The sequence below is a fragment of the Columba livia genome, chromosome 29, assembly GCF_036013475.1.
Source record: "Columba livia isolate bColLiv1 breed racing homer chromosome 29, bColLiv1.pat.W.v2, whole genome shotgun sequence".
Taxonomy (NCBI): domain Eukaryota; kingdom Metazoa; phylum Chordata; class Aves; order Columbiformes; family Columbidae; genus Columba; species Columba livia.
In genome coordinates, this window is record NC_088630.1 from 837,444 (window position 1) to 855,899 (window position 18,456).

General features: G+C 59.3%; 2 protein-coding genes and 1 long non-coding RNA gene across 11 annotated transcripts in view; all 3 read right to left on the reverse strand.

Moving 5' to 3' along the window:
* The window catches only part of LOC102089088 (cyclic AMP-dependent transcription factor ATF-7), a 56,230-nt gene extending 48,104 nt beyond the window's left edge, over nt 1–8,126 (reverse strand). For 2 of the 6 annotated variants that reach the window (XM_065043516.1, XM_065043513.1), the window contains exons 1-2: nt 7,998–8,089; nt 6,024–6,078 (exon numbers count right to left, since the gene is read on the reverse strand). The gene's annotated coding sequence lies outside the window, so the exon portion shown is untranslated. Of the gene's footprint in view, nt 1–198; nt 223–6,023; nt 6,079–7,997 lie in introns of those variants that run through there. The other 4 variants (XM_065043514.1, XM_065043515.1, XM_065043520.1 and 1 more) reach the window with 4 other exon arrangements.
* Nucleotides 8,127–8,625: 499 nt separating this feature from the next.
* ATP5MC2 (ATP synthase membrane subunit c locus 2) lies at nt 8,626–10,633 on the reverse strand. Of its 4 annotated transcripts, none has more exons than XM_065043526.1 (5): nt 10,501–10,633; nt 9,686–9,774; nt 9,340–9,417; nt 8,979–9,133; nt 8,626–8,893 (listed from the first exon to the last, which is right to left on the reverse strand). In XM_065043526.1, exons 1-5 carry the CDS (start codon nt 10,544–10,546, stop codon nt 8,779–8,781), a joined length of 483 nt encoding a protein of 160 aa, XP_064899598.1. In that variant the 5' UTR covers nt 10,547–10,633; the 3' UTR covers nt 8,626–8,778. The 4 variants fall into 4 exon arrangements, with proteins under 4 accessions (XP_064899598.1, XP_064899597.1, XP_064899600.1 ...); XM_065043525.1 differs by having other exon boundaries at nt 8,979–9,139; nt 10,501–10,629; XM_065043528.1 differs by lacking the exon at nt 9,686–9,774 and having other exon boundaries at nt 10,501–10,593.
* Nucleotides 10,634–13,626: 2,993 nt separating this feature from the next.
* Nucleotides 13,627–18,456, reverse strand: part of LOC110356020 (uncharacterized) — a 32,750-nt gene continuing 27,920 nt past the window's right edge. Inside the window, exons 4-5 of the long non-coding RNA XR_002409058.2 lie at nt 16,373–16,413; nt 13,627–15,890 (exon numbers count right to left, since the gene is read on the reverse strand). This is a non-coding gene — a long non-coding RNA (uncharacterized LOC110356020). The remainder of the gene's footprint in view (nt 15,891–16,372; nt 16,414–18,456) is intronic.

Genomic DNA, 18,456 nt, shown 5'->3' on the forward strand with positions numbered 1-18,456 from the left:
AGAAGCCCCGTTGTCCGAGCGGCTCCTGGCGCTGGCCGCCCTCCAGATCTGATCTGGCCCGGGCTCCCATTTCGGAGGAAGGTGTTGGGGAAAGTCTCGTGTCATCTCACACACCACGGGCAGCGCTAAGGACGGAGAGCGTGGGGTTTTTAAACATCTATGGGGAGCATCAGGGTGAGAAAAGCAAACGAGACCGACCGCCAGAAGCTCGAGGGGTGTGGGAGGGTCTTCAGGAGGTTCTGCTCTCCGACGTCGAGCCGACGGACGCTCCTCGGGTTCAGTCGCGCTGACCGCACGTGTCCTCCTGCTGCTCCTTTCGCTGTCGGATTCCTGAGGGAGAAGAAGCTGCTGCTCTTCAAATACCTGCTTTAATCCTGCCAAACATCGCCGAAGCAGCCGTAACTTGGCAAAACGGCCTCCGACGCGGGCGAGGTTTCTCTAGTGAGGTGCCAAGTGTCAGATTTCTAATGCGAAAAGGCATCTGCCCAAAGGGTTTCGAAGCCTTTGATGAAGACGAGGTGAAATCCAACGTAAAGCAGCAAGTCAGCAGCTTCCCCAGGCAAGAAGATGGAGAGAGACCGTCCCTAAGTCACCGTCCCATTACTCATGAGCCAAAGCTGTGCTGCTTCTCCCCATTTCTGGAGGCAAGATGGACTCAGTGGGATGTCCCCAAGATATTTACACCAAGACGCAAGGGAGAGACCAAACTGCAAGAGCCCAACGGAGCAGAACTCCCTGGCAGCCCTTAATCAAGTCTTTGGTGGGGGCGCCTTGCCAGCTCGCATCAAATACAACAAGCAGCAAGGCCCCAGGCTCAGTTTATCACCTAGTTGTTCCTAAACCTCCTCCTCAATGGGAGGAACCACCTGGAAATCCCCACGCATTTGCACCGGGGTCGGATGAGCGTCCACGTTGCTCCCACCACCCCCAAAATCAGGCTGGACCCCGTGGTTTTAGCGAGACGCAGATACACCCGCCACCAGGAGCACGGTGACAACCTAAGGCCACGGTGACAAGGTGACAACCCGCCCATACCCAACTCCAGCCAAAGCCACGTGGCACAAACCATCCCCACAACCTCAAGCAAGAGTTTCTTCCCCCTTCACCCCACAACCAAGAGAAGCCTGGAGGAAAAAGCCGCTCCAGGGAAGGTCGCCGGGTAGGAACCGTTCCTGGCGGCGCTTGCAGCGGGGTGGGATTTGCGGCTCTGAAAGCGAAACCCCCAACGCACAGACGCAGCCTCGGGATCCCGGGTCGCCCGGCGCTGCTTCAGTAGCGACGATCCATCTTCAGCTGGAAACGTCCTCCCAGCAGGGACAGCGGATTGCGAGAGATCTACTACAGCACAGAGAAATAACTCACGCTTAAGAGAGGCAGGAAAAGCCTTCGAGACCCACTGTTGCTTGCTGAGCGGGGACAATTAGAAGAAAGGCATGACGAGCCTTAGAAAATGCATTATTTTTACCTAGGAAATGCCTAAGTGAGCTGGAAACCGGAGTCTCATTTCCTGAAATTATTCAGCCGCTTAAGAGCCCTTGTTTCAATGAAAAAGAAAAAGCTGCTGGAAATGGGACATAAGAGCCCAAGTCAAGCTTGAACATATTTTCCCCACAACGGTGCGTGAATAGTTTTAAAGGAAGATCAAAGTCAAGGCTGTGCAGGTTAAGAACAGAAGAGTCTCTTATGCAAGCGACTACCTATGGATAAAACTCTTTGTCGGTGAATTAAAACCACCCAAACGGCACCGGTGGGTCGGGACAGAACGGCACGAGGCTCCCGCGTGTACCTGCGGGCATCAAGGAAAGGTATCTCGTCTCACCTGTGATTATTCACATCGCACGTGGGCAGTTTTATTTATCCAGCATTCAAAGGCGCACGCATTTTATGGGCTCGTTATCTGATACGTGAGCCCTAAAATCAGAGGGGAGCAAGAAATATCCCAAATAGGAGCAATGGCTAGAAAGCCGGTACGTTAGCGGGGTTGCTGAAGTGGAACCGTGTGCTGCCGTCGGGATGATTGCGCTTTAGCGGTGAACAAAGCGATGATTTTCTATATATAATAATTTCTATAATTCAAAATCTTACACAGGTGAGGATACGGCATCCTAAACGTGGCTCATACAAACGGGCGCTCTGCGTGCATTCAAAATAGAGAGCTTGGTGAACATCGAAAGGAAAAGAAAGGAATACGGGGTACAAAGGTGATAAAGACGCACTGGCAGAAGAGCGAGCATCCCTCAGGAAACTCCTCACCACCTCCCGCAAAGAAATACAGACTTGCTTATTGAAAACGTTGCCAACACGGGACCATAACAAGACTCCTAATCCCATGAAGGCTGTAGATGAACTTCCTCAATTCCACTTGCACGTTTTTGGGACCCAACGGTTCATTCCAGGAGACCCCTGGTGACAATTTGCCTGCGGATCTCAGCTCCCTCTGCTCCTTCTCCGCCTCTATTTTACCAATACTCAAATGAAAGAGGAATGTTCCTACCACCAGAGCAGCGAAGCCGTGGCCGGCTGCCAGGTTTACCTTCAGATCCCGCTCAGCACGAGGCAGAAAGAACCTTCGTATTCGGCTGCAGGATGAATTGGCAAAGCTTCCCCTGCCCACACGCAACCGACTTCACCTTTGTTTCCCAAACCTCGGAGCGTTTCCAGCATCTTCAGCCGCAGACGCGACCAACTGTACCGCTAGAAACACGTCTATTTTATGCTCGTTATGCTCACTAATTGCGAACATCACCTGCGTCGTGATCTGAAGATCTGTCCCCTTCGCCTCAGCAGCCTCAGCACCAGCGATGGGTTTTGGCAGCGGAACCGAAGAGTTCTGCTCCGCGTCTGGTTCGCTCGCTTTGGAAACGGTTAAAGGGCACAGGGCAGCTCGCTATGGTTATTATGATTACTGTTATTGTTTTAAATGGTGACAATGGTATCCAGAATGAGGCCTCTGCCAGCCAGGGCTGAAAATAATCTCCACGAGCAAAATAATCTGTAAGAAAGGCAAGATGTGCAAGAAACGCAGCGCGTCCCCAATGGGGTGAACCTTGCGGCTTTACACCCTATTGAACTCCAGCCACAACCTGTATTTCCTACTAAAGGAGCACAAATAGCTTTTTTTGGGGGGGGGACAAAGGGAGGAAAACTTCATGCGGCTTTTCTTTGAGGTGCTTAGGCTGCCGTGGCTCACAAAGAGCGCGCGGAGCAAAGGCTGTTTATTCATGAAGCGGCTTGCAAGGGCTGGCACCGCGGCCCCAGGGCGGGACGGCGAGTGGCGTTCCAGCCCCGTTCCAACCCCCGCCAGCCAACAACCGTTCCAACCCCCGCCAGCCAACAACCGTTCCAACCCCCGCCAGCCAACAACCGTTCCAACCCCCGCCAGCCAACAACCGCGGCTTCTTCCTCACCACGACTTCACGAAGCGGCCGGTGTCGCCGGGAGCTCCGCTGGGCGCTCGGCCCCACGCGGGACGGCGGCAACAACGAGACGGGGAGGGAGGAAAACCCAGCCCAGCCGAAGGCGCAAAGAGCTCAGAGCCAAAAATCCCGCTCCGCTAAAGAACCCCCCCGCGGTTCAATCCCGTTTGGGCTCGGTGGAACCGCACGGCGGTTACGGCGCTGAATTGATCCCGGTTCGAAAAGCAAACGCTGAATTTTGGTGTTTTAAAGCGTGTGATGTAAAGGCGGCTGCGCTGAGACAAAACAGGCAAGAAACCTCTTGGATTATTATGAAATTGAACTTCAGAGGAGCAACAAAGCCAAAATCCCACGAGCCAAGACTAATTGGAGCAAAACACACTGTAAATAGCAGCTCTAATAGGGACAACAAACCCGAGTGAGCAAATATGAGCTTACAGAGGAACCCCAGCAGATCCAGCACCTCCAATGGCTGGAAACTGGGAAATCCTGATGCAGAGGATAACATAACAATAAATAGTGAAGTTACAGGGGTAATAAATAATGAGGTTAAAGGAAGAAACAGGTCCCCAGTCCTGAAGGTTGATTATTTAAAAATAAAGGCATTTTGCCTTAAAATGCATCATATTTGGGTGCTAAATGACATGGGGAAGAACGGTTTGGGAAATGCGGCCTCAATTCTTGGCGCTAGAAATGCAAAAAAGGCCCCGAGAAAGTCAGAAGGATAAATAAAACCAAACGGAACGCCAAAGAAAAGCATCGCACGTGCCGCAGCAGAACACGAGCCCAAAACCGACGCCAAGCAGCGACCGGCGCCAACAACGCTGCGAAAAGCCGGCTTTACTAAAACCCGTCTCAAAACGCTTCCACCGCAAAGAGGCGCCGACCGGATCCCAACGAGGACGCGGCCCCGCTGCGAACCCTCCGAAAAGCTCCGTGTCCTCTGAAGCGCCAAGAGCTCCGGCGCTTTGGCGGGGCCAGGAGGAGGATTCGGGTCCTTCCTCCCCAACCATCCTCTTGCGCTTCCTCTCTGCGACTTCCCCATCTTTCCTGCCTCGAGCTATGGCCGCAAAGGCCCTTTCACCATCCTGAGAGCGTCCTCCGCAGTCGGCGCCTCCTCCGGTCGGGCACAGATAAATAGGAATAAAGACATTAATAAGAAGCTTAATATATATGTATTTTTAAGCCACATCCTTGTCTTCTCGCCACCTTCCCGCGCGGTGTATCTAAGCAACAACCACACGGATTGTACGCCGCTTACAAGTTAATTCAGATTAGTAGCAGCGCTATCAAACAGCTTAAAAATATATAACAACACTTGCAGGTGTTCTTCTGGAGAAGGTTGGAAAATAAGGAGCCTTGAGAGATAGAAAAACAGGTATAAATTAATACTAGAAATACACCTAATTGGGGAAAGTTAAGATAGAGTGAAAGGCAAAATACAAGTGGAAGGTTTAACACCTTGGCAAAGTTTTCCCGCCTGGAATCCGAGCGGAGAACACGGAGGGAACGTCCCGCTCGCCGGTGCAAACGGCGCTCGGCTATTCGGTATCAGGAGGATATCGGCAAAGTGGAAAGCGTTCAGGAAAATACGGTGAAGCAGCTGGAGGGACTGATTTACAAGGAAAGATTAAAATGACTGAGCGGTAAATACGGTGGACATGATGATTTTTAACAGTTAGCTGACGGGCAGGTGCCAAAAGGGAGAGGAAGCGCGTAGCATGCTACAATCACGTATAACCAAAGGGCTGGCACGTAATTAAGGAAATTCACGGCTGTGTAAAGTTCTCAAAGCATCCAGGTCTATCTGATACTAAAAGCCTCCCACTCCTCAACTCCCAACCAACTTATAGCACCAGAAATAAAGCGCCGGTCTAAGGAAAGCCCAGCCCGGCCGCAGGAATCCCTACAAACCTCGCGGGTGCCACGGAACCCACAGCTTTTCTCTCCATGTTTTTACCACTTGAGAGCAAACAAGCTCTCCAGCGGCCTGCAGCCCGCAGAGTGATTAACCGGCAATGTTAATTACGCCGCTCGTGTCACAGGAGGTGAATGCGAGCGCTCGCTGGAGGGAAACGAGGAGCGGGGAGGTGAACCCAGCTCGTTTTCCAAAGGGGAATGTGGCTGTTGAATTCACCCACCTCCCACAAACTTCCCCTCCGCGTTCACACAGCGAGGTTATTCTTAGTCTCCGCTGAGAAAACCCCCATCCAAAACCAGCGTCCAACAAAGCCAGTGGTTGAGAGCTGCTGCTGAATTCCTCTCCAGAAATGACTGAGTTTTAGTGACAACTATTTTAAAACCGCTTGCAAAGAAGCAGACAAGCCCTTCAGACCGTGCCCGGCAGAAAGTCCCTGCCCAACAAGCACCGTCATAAGGCAAAATAGATTGGCAAGTCCACCCAAGTGTTAACGAGACTTTTGTGCTGTACTCCCAAGCGTTAAACTGATGTCTTTAGAGGGACCTGAGCAGGGAAAGAACTTCATACAGAAAGGTAACGATGGGACTCGGTGAAGAAGAGGCGGCAAGAAAGGGGTAGAAAGAGCAAAACCGGAAAAACCGAGCAGAACAAGGAGTTTTTGTTGTCGCACGTGTTTCATGTCCCACCTGAAGCAGCCGCTCTCTTTTCCTCAGCAAGGCTGAGGGGCTCCGGCCCAACCTCCTGGCAGCAGAAACAAAATAGCTCTGAGACGTGACCGGGTTGTGCTGGCAAAGCCGGAGTGTTGAGACACTGTGGCCGGGGTAGTTTTGGCAGGGGCGGGGGGAGCTTTAGAACTGAGGGAACTTGGGGGGGTCTTTGGAGGTTGTAGATGTGGAGGAACGTTTGGTGTGCAGGTCCTGGGGGACCCCGAAGAGATATGGGGTGTCCTGGGGGACCCTAAAGAGATACAGGGTGTGCAAGTCTTGGGGGCCCTAAAGAGATACAGGGTGTGCAAGTCTTGGGGGTCCCTAAAGAGATACAGGGTGTGCAAGCCTTGGGAGACCCTGAAGAGATATGGGGTGTCCTGGGGGACCATGAAGAGATACGGGGTGTGTAAGTCTTGGGGGGACCCTGAAGAGATATGGGGTGTGTAAGTCTTGGGGGGACCCTAAAGAGATACAGGGTGTGCAAGCCTTGGGAGACCCTGAAGAGACACGGGGTGTCCTGGGGGACCCTAAAGAGATACAGGGTGTGCAAGTCCTGCCGAGAGGCGAGAGCACGGTGAAACCTCAACGCTCCCCTGAGCTCTCAAAAGTCCCCCCCCAGTGAGAATTAACGGGTGTTTCACACTTGGGGAGAAACTATTAGTTCTCTAATTCCTGCTGTTTGCATTTGGTCTGTTACTCGGTGCTGTGCGACCCACTGATCCTCCTGGGACAAGGCTGAGTCCCAAACCCCCCCACACCCCGCACACCCCAACCTATACCCTTTACCCATAGGCACCGACAACCTCTCCGCACCTTTCCCACACCAGTTTGCCACTGGGAGCTCCCCCCCCCAGGCCTGGACAAACCCCCCAGCTGCCCCAAAACAAGCACAACCCCCACACTGAGCCCCTCTTCATGCAGAGGGGGACAGAACCCAAATTCAAGGGGTTCCCCTGTTTAACCCCTGAGGGCCATGTATCTTCCATGCCCCAGGACAACCCCATTCTCTTCAGGGTCCCCCCAGGACACCCCATATCTCTTTAGGGTCCCCCAGGACACCCCATCCATCTTTTGGTCCCCCAAGACTTGCACACCCTGTATCTCTTTAGGGCCCCCCAAGACACCCCATATCTCTTCAGGGCCCCCCCAAGACTTGCACACCCTGTATCTCTTTAGGGTCCCCCAGGACACCCCATATCTCTTCAGGGTCCCCCAGGACCTGCACACCAAACGTTCCTCCACATCTACAACCTCCAAAGACCCCCCCAAGTTCCCTCAGTTCTAAAGCTCCCCCCGCCCCTGCCAAAACTACCCCTGGCCACAGTGTCTCAACACTCCCCAATACCTCTCCACGGTTCACCCCCACAATCCCACCACAAGACCCCCCCAACCCTTTAAAACCCCCCACGTTTACAAACCCCCAAGACATCCCCCCCATTTGCAATCCCTCAAATTCCCCCCAGGGCCCCCACCCCAGGGGTGCCCCCCACACCTCGTGGCTCCCCACACTCTTGACGCCCCGTACCCCGCTGGTCTCCCCAAACTTCGACCCAAACCCCCCACCTCCCCGGGTTTCCCCACCCCGGGGCCCCCTCGGCCTCCGGGCTCCCCCCTCCGGCACCGCCCGGGCCCCTCGCTGCCTCCACCAGCCCCGCCCACTCGGGGCGGAGCTTCCCCCATCGCGGCGCCCCCTGAGCCCCCATTGGCCGCGCAGCCCGCCACTCCGAGCTTAGCCGCGCGTCGATTAGCCGAAGGAAGCCGTCAATCATGCGAGGGGGCGGGGGTGGCAAAGCGGCTGCCTTCACGAAAACTCGGGGAGAGTTGTGTGGGGGGAGGGGTCGGCCGGGGCTCCCCGCGGCTCCCCCCGGGGTGAGGGGGGGGCTGTCCCGCCGCTTCTCTCGCCGTCTTCCCCCGCCCGGGGCGGCACAACCGAGCCCGGGCGCTGCCGGTTACCTGAGGGACGGCCGGGCCGCGCCGCCGCCGGGGCCTCGCGCTGGTGCCTCTCGCGCTGGGGTTCCCGCCCCCCGCCCCCCCCGCACCGCCTCTGCCCCGCGCCTCCCTGCGCGCGAGACTCTCGCGAGACCCGAGGGGACTTAACGACGCGGGGACCAATCAGGGGTGTCGGGGGGCGGGGCCTCTTGCTGGGGTGGGGGCTAAGGAGACCACGCCCCCAGGCTGCGGGGACAGCGCGACACGGGGACACCCCGACAGGGGGACAAACCCAGAGCGACACACGCTGAGCCCAGGGCACCCCGATACCCGCACCCCAACACGCACGAACACCCCAAACTCCCGGCCCTGCGGGTGCCAGGTCCCCAGTCCAGGTGTCCCCAAGGGGATGATGTCCCTGGGGAGGGACAGAAGGAGGTGACAGGCTCCCGGGTGTCCCCAGGGATCAATGACATCCCCAGGGATCAATGACATCCCCGTGGGGACGCGGCTGAGGGCTCAGGGTGGCAGCAGGGCTCAGCCCAAGGGGACAGTGACCACAGGGCAGCACAGTCCCCAGCTGCGCTGTGCCCCAGTGTCACCCGCACACAAGTGACACCGAACGAGGACACAAGGACACGAGGAGCCGAGACCCCGTTATCAAACCGTCTTTATTCCCCTCCCGCCTGCACGGGGCCGGGGTTGGGGTTCTCCTGTGCCCTTCAGCCGGGATTCTCGGCTGGGCAGGGGACGGGGCGCAGGGGCAGCGGCTCTGTCACTGTCACTGTCACTGTCACCGGCTCCATCACATGGCGAAGAGGATGAGGAAGGCCACCATGAGGCAGAACAGCCCCATGGCCTCGGAGAGGGCAAAGCCCAAGATGGCGTACGAGAAAAGCTGCTGCTTCAGCGAGGGGTTCCTGCGGGGACACGAGAGGCCGGTCAGCAGGACACAGCGGTCCCCAACCCCCCCATTGCCACCCCCCGTGCGTCACCCCCCCAGACCTGGCATAGCCGATGATGAGGCTCCCGAAGACGGTGCCGATGCCAGCGCCAGAGCCGGCCACCCCCACGGTGGCAGCGCCGGCGCCGATGAACTTGGCGGCGGTGTCGATGTCCCGGTGGGTCGCGCTGGTCTGGATGGGCCGGGGGGCGCCCGCCTGCACCTGGGGGGTGACAATGCGGTGGGTTTGGGGGCTATAACCTCACCCCAGCCCCCTCCAGTGCCTCAGTTTCCCCAAACTGAGCTCCTTGCAGCCTCTCGGGGAGCCCCAGAGCAGGCGGGGGGCACAGTTGTGTCCCCATGTCCCTCCCAGGGCACCCCCCCTGCTTCCCAGTGCCTCCCAGTCTGAACTGGGTGCGTTACCTGTTCCCGCCGCGCCTCGGGGCTGCTCAGCACGGGGGCGGAGAGGGGCTGGCACAGCACCCGCGAGCTCCTCCTCACCTGCAAGGCACAAAAATCCACCCGGCGTCCCCTGAGGCCACCGCTGTCACCTCTGGGACTCCCCAAACCTGCTCAGCGCCTCGGGGCGCCCTGTAATTAGCAACCATCAAGGGATGCTAAATGAACTTTAACCACAGCAGCTCCGGGCTCCACGTGGCCCAGGGTGGCTCTAGACCTGCAAAAAGTGTCCCCAAACCTCTCCCCCCGCTGTCCCCAAGGGGGACACGCGGAGGGGACCCCGAGGACAACGGGGTTTGTCGCTACTCACTAGCGCAGGAGCGGAGACGAACTTTGCGCAGGCGTACATGGCGAGGGGACCGAGGGACACGGAGGGAGGGACACACGGGCGGGACACGGCTGGAAGAGACAGACAGACGGACACCGTGAGGAGACGGGGGATCCGGCGCCACGGCTGCGGGGTGGCCCCAGGGGGACTTGGGGACACACAGGAGGTCAGGTGGGGCAGGTGACAGCTCCATGGTGGCAGTTTAGGGCTCAGGAATTTGGGGTCCCAGGGGGGTTCACATGGCCGGGGGGGCAACAGGAGCTCAAGGGGCCCCTGGTCCCCTGGGGCGGCTCTTGGGGGGGTCACAGCCTGGGGACCCCCAGCCCTGGCAGGGGACGTGGGGACTGGAGAGAACAGAGAATGAGGGGGACCCCAGAGTGGAGGGAGGTCACCCCAGAAGGCAGCGTGAGGGGATATCGCCCCAAAACGGGGGGGGGGGGGCACCCCAAATCTCGAGGTGTTCACCTCAAAAGTCAGGAGATCACCCCAAAACTCCGGGGGAGGAGGTTGACATCCCAAAATTCAGTGTGTGTTTGGGGGTGTCACCCCAAATCTCAGGGGGTTGACACCAGAACCCAAAGCAGCTCCTTGAGGGGCGATCGCCCGCCTCTGTCCCCACACAAAGTGTGTGTGGGGGTCTCTCTTCGCTGTCCCCCCCCGCCACGCCAAGGGCCTCCCGTCCGTCACCCCCGAGGGGGCCTCCCCTCCCGTGTCTCTGTCCCCCCCCGCCCCGATGGGGTCTCTCCCCGCTCCCCGTGTCCCCACCAAGGGGGTGTCCCCGGGTGTCCCCCCCTCACCTGCCGGACCGGCGGCGGGCAGGTCGCGGAGGCAGCGACTGCGCATGCGCCCCCGGAAGCGCCAGCCGGAAGCACCATTGAGAAAGCGCCGCCTGCGGGCCGGGAGGTGGCGGGGCCGGGGGCTGCGCGCCCTCTGCGGCGGCGGGGGCGTGGCCTAGAGCGAGGGGGGCGTGGTCTAGAGGGAGGGGCATGACCGCGCACAGCGCCCCCTGGCGGCGGCGAGGGGCGCTGCGGGCGCGATTGGGGGGGCACGAGTGTGTGTGTAGGGGTGCACGGGGTTGGGGGGGGGACGTGTCTATGTGTACACGCGTGTGCACGTGTGTGCGCAGTGGGTGCTGGGGAGGTTGTGTCACTCCAGAGGGTTGGGGGCCCCCCCAGGGTTTTGGGGGCCCCCCAGGGTGATGGGGGGTCCCCAGGGTGATGGGGGGTCCCCAGGTTGCAGGGGGGACATGGCTACCCCAGGGTTCTGGGGGTCCCCCAGGGTGATGGAGGGGTCCTCAGGGTGATGGGGGGGTCCCCAGATTGCAGGGGGGGACGTGGTCACCCCAGGGTTCTGGGGACCCCCACGGTGATGGGGGGGTCCCCAGGTTGCAGAGGGGGACAGTATCACCCCAGGGTTTTGGGGACCCCCAGGGTGATGGCGGGGTCCCAGGTTGCAGGGGGGAACAGGGTCACCCCAGGATTCTGGGGGCCTCCCAGGGTGATGGGGGGTGCCCAGGTTGCGGGGGGAGACAGTGTCACCCCAGGATACTGCAGCATTGGGGCACCCCACGATCCTGGGGTCACTGTGACACCCCAGGGTGCTGAGGAGTCCAAGTCACCCCATGGTGCGGGTGGGGGACAATGTCACCCCAAGGTGGTCGAGGACCAGGGCACCCCATGGTGCTGTGGGGCCCCCCGGGGTGCGGGGGGGGGCCAGTGTCACCCCCGGGGGGTGGGGGCGCGGGGGCTGTCAGGCAGCCGGATTGATGGGCAGCCCTAATGCGGGAAGCCATAAAGGCAGAGAGAGCCGCTATTAATTAAATCATTGGTATAATTAACTTTCATTAAAGGAAAATCAATAACGAGGAGCCGGGATTGAAGGGAGGCCATCCATCAGCACCCCCCCCAATAGAGGGGACACGGGGGGGGCGCGGGTGTGCGGGTGCAAGGGACAAGTGTTCACAGGGGTGGGAGTGCACAGGGGGGTGAACGTGTGTGTGCACATTGGGGGGTGCGCACGTGTGCGAGTGCACGCGGAGGGTTTGCACGGGGACACATGTGTGTGCAAATGAGTGTGTGTGCACGTGTGCACGTGGAGGGTTTGCACGGGGACACGTGTGTGCAAATGGGTGTGTGTGCACATGTGTGCACGTGGAGGGTTTGCACGGGGACACGTGTGTGCGCTGGGTTGTGCGCACGTGTGTGTGCACAGAGAGGGTTTGCACGGGGATACGTGTGCGTGTGCACAGGGGTGTGCACGTGTACGTGTGTGTGCACGTGGAGGATTTGCACGGGGACACGTGTGTGTGCACACAGGGGGTGTGCACGTGTGTGTGTGCACAGGAAGTGTTTGCATGGGGGCACAAAACCAGCCCCACCGCCCCAATTCCCCCTTTTACCCCCAAACCTGCCCCAATTCCCAATTTACCCCCAAACCTGCCCCAATTCCCCCTTTTACCCCCTAAACCTGCCCCAGTTCCCCCTTTTACCCCCAAACCTGCCCCAGTTCCCCATTTACCCCCAAACCAGCCCCACCACCCCAATTCCCCCTTTTACCCCCAAACCTGCCCCAATTCCCCATTTACCCCCAAACCAGCCCCACCACCCCAATTCCCCCTTTTACCCCCCCAAACCTGCCCCATCGCCCCCAGTTCCCCCCTTAAGCCCCCCAGGTTGGCCCCCCCGCGGCCTGTCCGTCCGTCCGTCTTTGTCCGCCTTTCCTCCCCCCCTCCTCTTTTTCCTCCCTATTTTATTTGTATTCCCTGATTTAAACCGCGGCTCCATTTGCTGCCACTGACCTTAACGGCTTAAATTAAAAAGCAATGTTCTGTGCGCGCCTGCGAAGCCGCCCAGCCGGGAGGATTTGGGGGGGGTTAAGGGCCCCCCCCCGCCTCCCCACCCCCCCCACCTCACCCCCCTCCTCGGGCTCTGATGGTTTTAATATCAGCGTAATGGCTTTGACCTTGCGATTAATACCGGGATTTGCGAAGCCGCCGCGGCGTGACGGCAAAGCCGCCGCTTTGAGGGGGTTTTAGGGGGGTGTTGCACTTTTTTTGGTGGGGTGTCGCACTTTTTGGGGGGGTGTCGCACTTTTTTTGGGGGGTTTTGGGGTGTGGGGGGGGTTGGTGGGGTGTGGGGAAACTGAGGCACCTGTGGGGGAATATGGGGGTGCTGTGAATTGGGGGGGAAGGGGATGGGGGCTGGAGAGGGGTTTGGGGGGTACTGGGGGTTGCAATAGGGGGATGCATGGGGGGGTGGCACATACGGGATTATGGGTACATATGGGGGTTCGGGAGGGGCACAGGGGCTGCGGGGGTTACCGGGTGCCCTCGGGGTGGGGGGTACCGGGGTGGGGGGGCGGCCCCAGCTCTGTCCGCTCCTGGTCCCCGTCCCTGTCCCCGTGTCCCCGTGTCCCCGGTCCCGGCGCTGGCGCAGTCGCCGCCCGCGCTGCATCCTAATGAGGCGGGGGGGTGGGGAGAGGAGGGGGGGTGGGGAGAGGAGGGGGGGCGGGACCGGGACCGCGGGGACACCGGGGACAGGAATGGGGACAGGGATGGAGGTGGGGACAGGGAAGGGATGGGGACAAGGGATGCAAAGGATGGGGAGCAGGAAGGGGATGGGGACAGGGATGGGTACAGGGATACAGGGACAGGGATACAGGGATGAGGACAGGGATGGGGATGGAGATACAGGGATACAGGGACAGGGATACAGGGATGGGGACAGGGATGGAGATGGGGACAGGGAAGGGGACCAGGAAGGGATGGGGACAAGGGATGGGAGGGATGGGGACAGGGCTGGGGATGGAGATACAGGGGTACAGGGACAGGGATACAGGGATGGGGACAGGGATGGAGGTGGGGACAGGGAAGAGGACCAGGAAGGGATGGGGACAAGGGATGGGGACAGGGCTGGGGATGGAGATACAGGGATAGGGATACAGGGATGAGGACAGGGATGGGGACAGGGACACAGGGATGGGGACAAGGGTACCAGTGGGGGGGGCAGCTGCTCTTTTGCCGTGGGAGGGTAGGGGTGGTGGCAGCGCAGCCACGCTGGGACAGTGGGTGACACCGGGCTGTGGGTGACACCGGGCTGTGGGTGACACCAGGCTGCAGGTGACACTACGAGATGCGTGATCCTGCATCCCGCCCAGATTCAGGCAGCACCCAGGCAGGGGGACCAGCTGATGTCCCCAGGGTGGCATCCAGACAAGGTGACGCATCACAAATCCACCTGGGTGGATGCTACACAGGAGCAGAGCAGGACTGGTCACCCCACCACCCCCAGAGCACCCAAGACACCCACAAAGCACCCAAAATCCCCCTATGCCACCAGAGGAGCACCCTTGGGTACACCCTTGGGTGCTCCCACCTCATCTGTGGTGCTTGGCGGGCAATATTTCCCTACCACGTTTGCACCATGGGGTATGACCAGCATCCCCAGGATGATAACCAGGACCCCTGGGGTGACAACCGGGACCCTCAGGGTGACAGCTGGAACCCATAGGGTGACAACCGGGAGCCATAGGGTGGCAACTGGAACCCATAGGGTGACAACTGGGACCCTCAGGGTGACAGCTGGAACCCATAGCGTGACAACCAGGACCCATGGGTGACAATCAGGACCCTCAGGGTGACAACCAGGACCCATAGGGTGACATCCAGGACCCATACGGCGACAACCGGGATCCTTAGGGTGACAACTGGGACCCTCAGGGTGACAACCAGGACCCATGGGTGACAACCAGGACCCATAGGGTGACATCCAGGACCCATAGGGTGACAACTGGGATCCTTAGGGTGATGACCGGGACCCTCAGGGTGACAATTAGGACCCATAGGGTGACATCCAGGACCCACAGGGTGACAACCGAGACCCTCAGGGTGACAGCTGGAACCCATAGGGTGACAACCGGGACCCTCAGGGTGACAACAGAGACTCATAGGGTGACAACCGGGACCCTCAGGGTGACAACCAGGACCCATAGGGTGACATCCAGGACCCATAGGGTGACAACCGGGACTCTCAGAGTGACAGCTGGAACCCATAGGATGACAACCGGGACCCTCAGGGTGACAACTGAGACCCATAGGGTGACAACCAGGACCCATGGGTGACAACTGGGACCCACGGGTGCCACCGAGGCGGGCGCCGTGGCCGGAGGGACGTGCCGGTGGCCGCCTGGTGCCACCGCGCACCTATGTGTGAAATATCACCCCATAAATCCACGCCCCGTTGTGTCTTATCGCTTAATTAGCCTGTGGAACGACGTGATCCCGAGGAGCCCAAGGGGCTGGCGTCATGGGGGGCGTGAGGATGGGGGGGATTAGCGACTGGTGAGGCGGGGGGGCGGATTTTTGGGGGGAATTCAGGGGTTTTTGGTCTCCTTGGTGATAAAGGGTTGAGATGCGACAAATTAATCCCCCGGGATTTGGGGCGCGCACCGAATCGTGCCGCAAATCGCCCTTAACCCCCCCACTGTGTGCCTGAGCCATCCCTATCCTCTCATCCTAACAGCAGCTCCATGGAGCCTTTTTGGGGTGAAAAGGGACTAAAATGGGTCCCCCCACACCCACAATGATGAGCAGGGGGTCCCCAAACACCACCCAACACCTCTGGGTGCCGCCGCGCTCGGCTCCATCTCCCGACCTCCCTCCACGGGGTATTTTCTTCTTCTTTCTTTTTATTTTTACAGGCTTTTTTTATGACAAACTTTACTTTACATCTGACATTTAAAAGCTGATCGGATCTTCCCTCCAGGACAGCAGGAAATGGAGATATTTATTGGGGTCTCGGCGATGCTGGGAGAGCCGCGAGATTTACTCCGACAGCGCGGCAGGATTATAGATCTCGTCTGCCCGGCCGGTGCCGCGGGAGGGGACGGCGATTTACTGGGGACCTGGAGCTCTTTGGGTCCCCTTGGAGGGGTTTTGCTGGGAAGCGAGAGCTGTTGGCTTTTCCGTGTGTCCCTCGGTTCTTTGGGGACGTTCCGCAGCTTGGGGACAGCACCCAGGACTTGGGGACACGTCCCATGGTCATGAATGAGGGGTTTTTTGCACCCGGGGACCATTTCTTGGACCTACAAGTCTCTGAGGTTGGGGACGGTGTCTCAGAGCTTGGGTTGGTGTCTTGGGATGGTGACTTGGAGTTGGGGACATCTTGGATGAAGGGACAACATCTCAGACCTGAGGATGGTGTTTTGGGAGAGACTTGGGCTGGAGGATGGTGGCCCTGGTTGGGGACAACAGCTTGGACTTGGGGACATGGTTTGGCTTGGGAGGTGGCGTCTTGGGTCAAGGGGTCTTGGAGCTGGGAATGATATTTGGGGATGGGGGACGGTGTCTTGGGTTGGGGGACAGTGACTTGGACCTGGGGTCACATCTGGGGTGAAGTGACAGTGTCTCAGACCTGGGGACAAGCCCAGCGTTAAGGACACCCCCTCATCCTGGGGACATCTGCGATGTGGGGACATCTGTGATGTGGGGACACGCTTTGGGCGAGGGACGCTGTCTCAGAATGGTGACAACACCTCAACCCTTGGGGACACCCCGAGGCCCAGGGCGGGTGTTTCCAGCCCTTTGGGGACACAACAGCTCCCAGCTTGGGGACACCAGCAGGATGTGGGGGGACACGGGGACCGGCCGCGCGTTCCTCCCGTCACACTCACCTCTCCGGCAGCCACCGGTACATCACGGTCCCTCCTCGCGCCTAAAACCGCACAAATCAAACATTATCGCTGCCTTTTCGCGCCCCCAGCACTCGTTTTCCATCACTAACAAAGGAGATTTCCCCGGCCTGGGAGGGAGGTCACCGCTTGGGGACCCCCCAGGGACCCCAAAATCCTCTTCATTTGCTGCATTTGAGCACAAATATCCCCGGGGGGAGTTTAACCTGAGAAGGTTCTTTGGCTTCTGGGCTGATTCAGCCCCAGCGCTTCACCCCCGAGCCGTGGGGGTACAGGGTGAATCTGGGGACAACCCCCCCAAATTGGGCCATCTCTGAGCCCGAACGCCCACCTCATTCCCAGCAGCACCAGGAAAGCCAGGTTGAATTTGGGGTTCAAAACTATTGGTGTGAGTGTGACCCCCATATGAGTGTCACCTCCATATGAGTACAATGTCCCCATATGAGTGTGACCCCACCCCATGTGAGTGTGACCCCCCCATATGAGTGTGACCCCCCATATGAGTGTGACCCCCCCCATGCCAGTGTAATACCAAGGTGGGGTCCAGCGGGGCCGGGGTGGGGTGACTCTGCAGGAAGGGGGATGCTGAGGGGGGTCCGGGGATGCTGAGGGGGGTCCAGGGATGCCATGGGGGTGGCAGGGATGCTGCAGGTCCAGGGATGCTGTGAGTGGGGGTTCAGAAATGCTGGGGGGGGGACCTGGGATGCTGCAGGTCCAGGGATGCTGCAGGGGGAGCTGGGGATGCTGCAGGTCCTGGGGATGCTCGGGGGGGGACGGGGATGCTGCGGGTCCAGGGATGCTATGGGTCCAGGGATGCTGCGGGGGGACCCGGGGATGCCGGGGGGGGGGGGGCCCGGGGATGCTGCGGGCTCCATGGCGACGGTTGCCGGGTGACAGCGGAGCCGGCGGGGCGCGGGGAGCGGCGGGAGCGGCCCCAGGAGATTGATGGGAGCGGAGCGGCCCCGGGAGCCACCGGTGAGTCACCGAGTCACCGCCCGGCGCGCCGGCGGCCCCGGGGGCGGGGGGACACGGGCAGGGGGGCAGTGCGCGTGAGTGGGTGTGCGTGAGTGGGTGTGAGTGGGTGTGAGTGTGATGCGTGTGTGTGCATGAGTGTGAGTGTGCATCTGTGTGTGTGTGTGTGTGTGTGCATGTGCGTGAGTGCGATCTGTGTGTGTGCATGTGAGTGTGCATCTGTGTGAGTGTGATCTGTGTGATCTGTGTGTGCATGTGTGTGTGTGTGTGTGCGTGCATGTGTGAGTGTGCAGTTGTGTTTGTGCATGTGTGTGAATGTGCATCTGTGTGTGTGCATGTGAGTGTGATCTGTGTGTGCATGTGTGTGAGTGTGCATCTGTGTGTGTGCATGTGTGTGAGTGTGTTCTGTGTGTGTGCATGTGTGTGAGTGTGCATCTGTGTGTGTGCCTGAGTGTTAGTGTGCATCTGTGTGTGTGCATGTGTGTGAGTGTGTTCTGTGTGTGTGCATGTGTGTGAGTGTGCATCTGTGTGTGTGCCTGAGTGTTAGTGTGCATCTGTGTGTGTGCATGTGAGTATGTGTGAGTGTGTGTGCATCTGTGCTTGTGCATTTGTATATGTGCATGAGTGTGAGTGTGCATTTGTGTGTGTGCACGTATGTGTGCATCTGTGGATCTGTGCACTTGTATGTGTGTGTGTACATGCGTAAGTGTGCATGCATGTATGTGCATGTATGTGTGTGTGCGCATGTGCACGTGTGTGTGTGTCTGTATGTGTGTTTATGTGTGTATGCAGGCATGAGTGTGTGTGTGGGGGATCTGTGCACATGTACCCCTGCACACGCGTGTGCACAAGCTGAGCGTGCAGCCTGGGTCTGTGCACGTGTACCCCTGCACACGCGTGTGCACAAGCTGAGCGTGCAGCCTGGGTCTGTGCACGTGTACCCCTGCACACGCGTGTGCACAAGCTGAGCGTGCAGCCTGGGTCTGTGCAGGTGTACCCCTGCACACGCGTGTGCACGCACATGCTGGTGCCACCACCTCACCATTTACACCCCTTCTCCTCCTCGTGCACACATGACGCTCCCCCCAGCTCCA